Source organism: Microchirus variegatus (genome assembly GCF_963457635.1).
Source record: "Microchirus variegatus genome assembly, chromosome: 5".
NCBI classification, from domain to species: Eukaryota; Metazoa; Chordata; class Actinopteri; order Pleuronectiformes; family Soleidae; genus Microchirus; species Microchirus variegatus.
The window spans coordinates 22,626,405-22,636,786 of record NC_139806.1 but is presented as its reverse complement, the minus strand read 5'-3'; the positions used below and the strand labels follow the sequence as shown (position 1 = coordinate 22,636,786).

General features: G+C 36.2%; 1 protein-coding gene across 1 annotated transcript; it reads right to left on the bottom strand.

The window, feature by feature from the left end:
- Positions 1 to 2,187: 2,187 nt before the first annotated feature.
- LOC310927331 (cationic amino acid transporter 2) lies at positions 2,188 to 5,921 on the bottom strand (the record flags this gene model as incomplete). The annotated part of the gene is made up of 11 exons (XM_083889626.1): positions 2,188 to 2,351; positions 2,458 to 2,566; positions 2,723 to 2,889; positions 2,991 to 3,124; positions 3,409 to 3,511; positions 3,748 to 3,884; positions 4,197 to 4,419; positions 4,585 to 4,718; positions 4,857 to 5,013; positions 5,221 to 5,376; positions 5,552 to 5,921. The coding sequence occupies 11 exons, from the start codon at positions 5,919 to 5,921 to the stop codon at positions 2,188 to 2,190; spliced, it is 1,854 nt and encodes a 617-aa protein (XP_083745752.1).
- Between the last annotated feature and the right edge of the window lie 4,461 nt (positions 5,922 to 10,382).

Genomic DNA, 10,382 nt, shown 5'->3' with positions numbered 1-10,382 from the left:
TGATCTTTCAGAGTTTAACAGAACCGGTTGCAAATGTCAAACAATGATAGAGCAGGATCTGGATTTACTTACACTTAACTTTGATGTTTTCTTATGGCTCACTTCGGTAAACATTATTACAACTCCACCTTCAGGGTTTGGCCAAAACTCAAAAAGTGAACCGCGTGAAAGACGATTGTTTCACAACATTGCACCAAACGTTGTCATCATAAAAACACTTCTTACATACAATGAATAACGTATACTTTATAACTGATTTTTAATGCACACATACCCCCTTTATGACGTTTTCCCCGTTTGTATGTTTTTTTTAATATCTTGCGCTGCCAGTTTTTAAGTTGAATAAAGCGAAAACAGGAGCAAAACCCTCAACGTTAAGCGTGACAGACCAACATTTGAGCAAAGGTTGAAGTTAGCTTACCTCGAAGGTGGAAAGTGCCACCAGCGCCGGTTCTCCACTTATTCTTCTTTATTTCAACTGTCGAGAAAATCACCGAAACTCACGCTCGTGACTGGACTGGAAATTCTGGTTGCATCGAACTACGCTACCTGTCCCTGACTAAACACCGCTGGTTTCGTCGGGTGAAAACGTACCACCCGCCTGAGTTTGGTTTTTGAACAATGCGCTTCCTTAGTACAGTAAGTCACCGATTGGCTAAGGGTCCCCTGTGTACTGTCTTCTGATTGGCTACCACGAATCTGCATGGTGTGCTTTGTAAACTGCGTCTCCCCAAACAACGATGTCTGTCATTAGTTCCTATGACGTTTTGTAAATCGTGGGTGTATAGAAACTGAAGGATACTAAAATATACTAAATAGACATGTACATGTAAAATTATCAGTCTAAAAATCTACTGAAGCAACATTAACAGTCTCTCATATAATGTATTGTTTTTAAAGGTGCATTATATAATCCTCCTAATAATATTATGTCACAGAGACTCAGGAATAATGTTGATATAACATACTGAACTCACCAACAACAACAGTACAGCCAAAATATTTACATTAAAAAATATATTTATATATTTATATATATATATTTATTTATATATAAATCATCTTTTGGCATGTGGTGCCACCTACCGCCGTCTACCAATCATTGCAGTCAGTAGAGTCTCAGCTGCCGAGCAACCACGGGTTGCCAGTTACGTCAGAAAACGAAACCTAAAAGACCTCGGTATTTTGAATTTGAATGTAGTAACCGTTTTTGGCCAAATTCTTACATATGGCACCTTTAAAGGTCAGAACAATAGACCATTAGAAAAAAATTAGAAAATAATTAAAATAATTAACTATATGAAATAAAACCTAGCTTTTCATGCGCACATACACCGTACACTATTCACAACAATACATCATTATTTAATACAAATATCCAAGTAAAACTTACACGTGTGTAAAACATCTATCAAATGTATCGCATGTTTACTACTTCCCATAGAAAATAGACAAGAGAAATGGAGACATATAGAAGGTGATAGTAGATTTACCTTTAGTTTTATTTCATTTGGAAGTACACAATACAAATGGAAACAAAGCAATCTTGAAATCTTAAAATGTGAAGTGTGTAAGGGATGCATTAGAAAATAAATGAAAATACATGCACAGATTGAGCCTCAATATGGCAGCCAGTGTGATTTTATTATACTATTTAATTTAAAATGACTTCATAAAAACTAAACTGTAGGGTATGTTTTTAAAAAAAAAACTTAATTTGTTTTAGAGATGCTCCATATGTATAAGATTCTGACTCTGCTTTTAATAGATAATAATCAGACTTTATTAGCTTTACCTACTTTAATTACATTTTCAAAATAGATAATTATGAGATATCAAGAAAGATACAAGAAACTATGAAACTGCATTCATTTAAAGTACTCCAGGCAAATTAAATACTCAAATTTATTTTTACCAAATGTGGTAAACATTACAAATCATTATCCATTGTAAGTTGTAAGCCATGTTTTTTTACCTTTACAAAGTCCTCACCATTGAGAATGACTTTCCTCTTTACAAAACCTTACACACGCCAGGACTTTGACATATCAACATCAAGAAAGTGGAAAAGAACAAAGTGACATCATAGATACTGTCACTGTTAGTTGTGCAACATGTTTTAGTTATTAAGACCAAAGAAGCACAGGAAATCTTTCACATATTGCATGTGAGCACTTAAGCTCTCCATCAGTACTGTATATCAGTTGTTGGTTGATTATCGTAGTCTTGTCCAGCTTCATCATTTTGCTTTGAAGTAGTGATGTTCCGAATACTGACTTGATTTAGGGATTTTAGGAGCCTTTGCTTCTGCACACTGTGCTGAACACCATAACAAAAGTAGATAATCAAACCTGTTGAAAGAAAAAACAACTTGTAACAATTGCTTTTATCATGGGCACATTACTTTTTTTTCAGGGAAAATGTGTAGCCAATTTTGTAATTACATTGTTCACATACCTACTGCCATCCACACTGTGTAGCGGATCCATGTGTCTGACCCAAGTTGAACCATGAGGTAGACATTTACAATGGTGCTGAAAATGGGAAGCAATGGCACAAAAGGAACCTGTACATATGGAAAAAGTGAGATATGTCACCCATTTTTAAATACAACAAATATGAAATACCATCATCAGTGGGTTATAGGCTCAATCCATGCCATGTTTCTTCATTCAATTAGTGATAGTGACATAATATTCATAATACGATTCAGGAAGAATACCATAAAAGCAGCTTTTGTGACATTTTGGGGTTGTCTCCAGATAATCAAGATGCAGAGGACCAGAATCAACACGATCACAGAGACGCAGAGTAAACTCCACCACTCAAGGGCCTGCAAGGAGTCTACAGCCCCCACAACGAAGAGACTGAGAACGATGGCTAAAAAGACTAAAGAGAACAATGTAAGTTCCAGTCATTATTAACAGTCAACAATCATATTTATATATTTAGTATAATTCTTAAGGATAGCATTAATAAGAATCACATACTGGTAACAACTGTCACAACAGAGACAATTTTGGATGTCCTTGTGGTGGCTTGTAAAGGAGGACAGAATACTTCATTTACTTTAAAGGGGTCTGGTGTGCTGAAACCTGATTCGTCAGTGGGATCTGTTTGGTATCTGAAAAATGAAGAAATATAAATAATTTCAACATATATATATAGATATGTTAGTATTCGCTGTTTATAATATGGAAGGGGTTGGAGGAGATGGAGTTGGCTAACAGGATCATGCATTTAGTGTTTCTTATAAGTGGTTTCGCACCTTTGCACAGACTTTTTATTTACATTTGCAATTTGGACTTGACAGGCATGTCAATACAATTGTGTGTGCCTTTCTATGACAAATATAAACATAATCACTATATAAATACTGTGCATGTTTGTATTTATGATGACGCATACCTCAGTAAGAGAATACAGATAGCAACAAGTGTGTAGGCAAAGAGAGTTCCAATTGACATCATGTCTACCAGAGCCTTCAGGTCAAACAACAATGCCATGATAGCTGCAAAGACAAACATAATTTATGAGCAAACACACATTTACATTAATTAAACACCAAATTGTTGCAACCCTTTGTCAAATAGTGTTCCTCTTCTAAATTAATAAATGAACATGTTTAGAATCAGTGTCATGCACATGGGCCTTTTTAGCAGTGAGCATGAGGAGAACACGTCAGTTCAAAACAGAATACAATTCAATACTTTCATTTGCATGCCTTGTCTTGTCATAAGTCTTTACCTGCTGCAATACCTGAGACCAGGGTTGCTATGACAGGACTTTGTCTGTCACTGACTTTACCGAGCGGTGTGAAGAGAAGTCCATCCCTGGCCATTGCAAAGACAACACGTGGCATCGGGAACATTGATCCGAGAAGGCTGTTAGAAAAACACCCCAGTAATTAAATTAACACTAAATTAGATGCTTATGATAACTCTAAATTGACTGATCTTCCTTTCATTCATTTTATTTCTTCCCCTTATTTTGCTAAAACACATATGACCTAATAATAGACTGAACATTAAAGTGAAGGAAATTAGGTGGGCTTTAATAGAAAAATAATCATTGTTCAGACAACATTAAATGGAAACTGGTCATTACATGTATTCACTGTGGCTTTACTTTAACCAGTCTTTTATCATCCTATAATATGACCTTTTTTTTTGGTATTGACACACTATGTTTCATACCTGGTCGACAGTGCACAGAGGGATCCCACAGCCACTGCATACTTTGCAGGGCCCCAACCAATGTATGTAAAGGCTACAGGCAGTGGGCTGTGAGCACTGAGCAAATAGTAAGGCATCATAAGAGTCAGGGCAGCAGACACACCAAAATAGGCCAAAAAACAGATGAGGAGCGATGCAACAATGCCAAGTGGGATCGACTTCTGTGGGTTTTGAACCTCTTCTCCTAAAAGAAAAGCACATTTCAATTTAGTCTCAGTTATACCCTGTTTCATTTTGAGCTGGGACCCTGCGTACACTTACATGAACAGAATGTGTAAATTCATGCACACAATATATTCTTTTTTAGCAGTTCTTTAATTTTTCACTCTGGCACAAACTTTATCCTTACCTGTTGTAGCAATGCAGTCAAATCCAACAAATGCATAAAAGCAAGTGGCTGCTCCTGCTAAAGTTCCCTCAAAGCCGAACGGAAAAAATCCCCCGCTACCATAACTGGTGGTTTCATTCAGTGATGTATGGTTTCTGTACAGAATATATATATAAAACAACATTTTCAAACCCACATTTATTTTCATCTAAACCAAATTAATTCATATTAATAGCAATAGCGTGGAAAATAAAGTAAAAATCTATTATGTTTTTTGAGTCAATGATACATACAGGTATGCTTCCAAGATAGAATCTTCACTGGTGTACCAGTTGTCGATGTTCCCCTTAATGAAGCCGGACAGGATAACAAACAGCAACACCAGGATGTTAACCACTGTAAAGATCTTATTTACAATGGCTGACTCTTTCACACCAAATGCCAAAATCCCTATGGGAAAATAAATAGAAAATAAAAAGGTCAATAATGAATGAAGTCACCAGTGTATGCAGTGTTTAAGAGAAATGAAAGATGTTTTTGTCTTTGTTAGATATTGCAAAGTCGTTTGTTTGCATAAGACAAGAAGATAACAAGATAAAACAACAAGAGTTGTTTGTTTGTTTGTTTGTTTGTTATGTGATAAATGATGCCACTTGCCTGCCAAGAGCATAATAAGGCCAGCTGCAAAGAAGTCTGGGTAGGAAGCTAGTCCAGGTAAATCCATAGCAGCCTGTTTACCCAGGGAGTTGGCAATTACATTTCCAATTAAGTCATCGAAAGTCCCACTCCAAGCCCTGGCTACACTCGACGTCCCTTTTAAAGACAGAACATGGAGACACAAAACGTGTACATGGACTTTCATCAATTATTTTCTTTTCATCACTTGTTTTATTTATATTGGAATTAAGAGTCACTATATCAGGAAAAAGGGGGAAATCTGTACTGTAGCGATTTGATCACTTCAAATACATTCAGACATTAAATTTACCTATGACGTAAGACAGCAACAAGTTCCAGCCAGCGATGAAAGCCCATATCTCTCCCACAGTCACATAGCTGTAGAGATAAGCAGAGCCAGTCTTGGGAACACGAGCTCCAAATTCCGCATAACACAATCCTGCAAATACGGACGCCAGTGCCGCTATCAGGAAAGAGATTATGATACTTGGCCCGGCCACAGTTCTGGCCACTTCTCCTGACAGTACATATACACCAGCCCCGAGAGTGCTGCCGACCCCCAGGGCCACAAGGTCAAGGGTGGTCAGGCACCGGCGGAAGTTGGACACTTCACCCTCAGGCTCCAGAGGCTTCCTTCGTGAGAGACTCTGCAGGAACAGCAGTATCTTTGCACCAGACATCCTAATAATCAAGACATTTTGCTGTCACTGTTGTGATAGTACGCTTGGCCAAAAATGTACTGTCTATCACAATATTCAATAGCAACATAACAAAAGAACAACAAATATTGATATAATATTTATGCATTGCATAAACATATACAATCACTTTAACTGCTTTAACTCCAGTATGTCACTTTGAAAAGGTCCATGAAAAGGTTTAAAACCACGCAGTGCCTATGTATCTGTAATTTATTGTGGTACTATTTGATATCTACTGATTTGAAATGTTTATATGTATATATATATATATATATATATGTATATATATATACATATATATACATATATATACATATATATACATATATATATATACAGTGGTATGCAACAGTTTGGGCACCCCTGTAAATTTTCCTGATTTTCCTGTATAAATCATTGGTTGTTTGGATAAGAAATGTCAGTTAAATATATCATATAGGAGACAAACACAGTGATATTTGAGAAGTGAAATAAAGTTTATATGATTTACAGAAAGTGCAAGAATTATTTAAACAAAATTAGGCATGTGCATAAATTGTCATTTTATTGATTTCAATACCTTTAGCACTAATTATTGGAACTCAAAATTGGTTTGGTAACCTCAGTGACCGTTGACCTCCATACACAGGTGAATCCAATCATGAGAATTGTAAATGTTTCTCCTCTTTGCATTTTCTCTGAAGAGTGGCAACATGGGAGCCTCAAAACAACTCTCAAATGACCTGAAAACAATGATTGTTCAACATCATGGTTTAGGGGAAGGATACAGAAAGCTATCTCAGAGATTTAAACTCTCAGTTTCACCTGTGAGGAACATTGTGAGGAATTGGAAGACCACAGGCACAGTTCTAGTTAAGGCCTGAAGTGGCAGACCAAGAAAAATCTCAGATAAGCAGAGGCCAAGGATGGTGAGAACAGTTCATTCAACCCACAGACCAGCTCCAAAGACCTACAACATCATCTTGCTGCAGATGGTGTCACTGTGCATCGTTCAACTATTCAGCGCACTTTACACAAGGAGATGCTGTATGGAAGAGTAATGCAGAAAAAGTATTTTCTCTGCACCCGCCACAGACAGAGTCGCTTGAGGTATGCTAAAGCACATTTGGACAAGCCAGCTTCATTTTGGAATAAGGTGCTGTGGACTGATGAAACTAAAATAGAGTTATTTGGGCAAAAAAAAGCTGGCGTTATGCATGGTGGAAAAAGAACACAGCATTGCAAAACCCTTGCTACCTACAGTAAAATGTGGTGGTGGTTCCATCATGCTGTGGGGCTGTGTGGCCAGTGCAGGGACTGGGAATCTTGTTAAAGTTGAGGGTCGCATGGATTCCACTCAATATCAGCAGATTCTGGAGAACAATGTCCAGGAATCAGTGACAAAGTTGAAGTTGAGCCAGGGCTGGATCTTTCAACAAGACAATGACCCTAAACACTGCTCAAAATTTCTACTAAGGCATTCATGCAGAGGAACAAATACAACGTTCTGGATCTCAGTCCTCAGACCTGAATATTATTGAAAAGTTGCGTGATGGAGGATGCACAACATTTTTCTTTTGTGGTGCCTAAACCTATGCACATGCCTAATTTTGTTTAAATAATTCTTGCACACTTTGTGTAAATCATATAAACTTTATTTCACTTCTCAAATATCGCTGTGCTTGCTCCTATATGATAAATTCAACTGAAATTTCCTATTCAAACAACCAATGATTTATAAAGGAATATCATGAAAATTTACAGGGGTATATGTATATATATATATATATACATATATACATATATACATATACTGTATATATACATATATATATATATATATATACATATATATATATATATACACACATATATATATATACACATATATATATATACATATACATATATATATCAAATATAGAAATCAAATCAAATCAAATGCAACCATTCAAAAACATAAGTCAAATAAATTCATTTGAAAACTGTATGTCATCCAGTAGTGAGTTACATTTTTCATTATCTACAGCAAATGCAGCAAAAGTTGAAACCTAGATGACATACACAGTAAAATATCCTTTTCATATCATGACACACTATACCCGTGTTAGTACACTCTCAAAACCAATAGATAATTTTCACAGATTAAGACAAATGTTTTCTTACCTTTTGAGCCGAGCTGCAGTGTATGTGACTGGGATTTGATCTGAAGACACTGGATCTGAGGATAAATCCATTCACTGCGAAACTCTTCACAGCTCGACATTTTTGACTGATAATGTTACATTTCTTACATACATGCTATTTCTGGGGAAAAAAAGGGAAGGATTCGTATGATTTATTGCGGCCCTCACTGGCATGTCAACCAATGCCATTCATCTCACAAAGCATTTAACTAGACAGTCACTGTATTCATGCAGATGAATTTATCTTCAATTCTGCATCATTACTTGGTTGAACTATGGTGGATATCTGTATGAATTTGGTAATATAAAAGAAAAATATTTAAAAAATCAAAGTATTATTTGCGTATTAATATTATTGTTAAGTAAATGCAAGAGGCTGGCATGTGAAATAATAATAATAATCATAATGATATAAATAAAACAAAGGAAAACAAAAACAAGCTAAATCCAAGCTAAATCCAGTAAAGTTCAGCATTGTACATGTTGCTCTGACAGAGTATGTTGAGTTGCAAAACAAACATTGTTTATGAACCTAGTCACGTTTTAAATTATGAATATGAATTATTACAACCAAACCATAGATTCAGAATCCTGCATCTTAGTTAGTCAAATCGAGGTAATCTAGCTTAATTTAAACAAACAAAGTTTAGGACATTATATTTCAGCATGTTGTATACTATATAACTGTAATTGTTGACACTGGAGACATCTGCTCAGCAACAAATTGAAGACCTGTTCATCAGAGCATAAGGAGACAGACAGCACATTGTTTGGAGAACATAACGGTACAATCCATTGCTTCTAGGGGTTTGCGGTATCGTGCCACAGCACGGCTGCTCAAATGCAAAGACAGCTGCCTGGAAAACTGATCAGTGATGTAGGTGTAGCAGCAGACACTAGCTCGTGTGCACACGCACGGCTGAGTAATAGACCACTGTTCCTTCACTTGTCCAAATGTGCCATGTAACTGAACACAGAGTCATGGACCAGTAGTATTAACTGAGAAAGTGGCGGTTTTAACTAACATTGTAATGAACAATGAAGGAGATTGAACCCACTTATCTACTGTATTGAACAAATTAACTGTGCACTTCTTTATATATGCGTCTGTTTCCATTGTTGTAATGTAACAAAGTACAAATACTTTGTTACTGTACTTAAAGGTGCATTATGTAATAAATCTAAAGCAACTGGCCATAAAATCCTCCTAATATGTCACAGAGACTCAGGAATAATGTTCATATAACAAACTGAACTCAACAACAACAACAGTACAGACAAAATATTTGTATAAAAAAGAAATATTTTGCAGACTGCAAATCATGTTTGTTTTGAAATCATGTTTTGGCATGTGGCGCCACCTACCGCCTTCTACCAATCATTGCAGTCAGTAGAGTCTCAGCTGCCGAGCAACCACAGGTTGCCAGTTACGTCTGAGCTACAATGGCGGAGAAACCTAAACCTAAAAGATCTTGCTATTTTGATGATAATGACTAAGTTAGATTAAATGTCATATACTTAAGTTAAGAGTTTTACTTAAGTAATATTATAAAAAGTGACTTTCCAAAGTTAATTTTCTGGTCAGATCCTTTTAGGTACATAACAAGAATGTCTGTTTCAAGTTTTACAGTTGGCAGAATCAGGTTCACCAAATAAAAAGACTGAACAATCTTCAATTCCCAGATGGGCTGTACTTGTATTTGTACTTGCACTTGTATACTTGTATTTGTTACATCCTTGGATTTTTTTTGTCATTTTTATTACTGAAATGAATGTTGCTTGCATGTGGCTTGATATGATTGATTGAGAAGCAAATCCTAAAAAGTTTATTTTTAATGACTGGATAATAAAGATAATCTCAACAACAGCTCTGCATTGTCTCGTACTCCAGATAGATTGTGTCAGTGGATGTGACCTGATTGTAATCTTGTCATTTTAAAGTTGGGTAAGGTTGTGGTAACTTTGGTTTACAAGTGAGTTGTGAGTAGACTTCATTAACTGAAGGAAGTGGACTACCTCTCTCTCTGTTAATGATTCATTCACAGAAAGAGACTCAGGGGCTTAAACCGTTGCCCAGTAAATTCATTCAGCACCCAGGATATTTTGGGGAAAGGCTTTGCAAATATCTGTACATACCTGCTGTTTGACTGCTTCAATTGTTTTTAAGTACACATGCAAGTACCAAGTGGTAAGTTTGATCCTGTGTCATTGTCCATGTTTGTTGTTTGAATAGTTGTAATGTTTTACAGAAGGACTAAAAAGCTGTTTTAGAGTA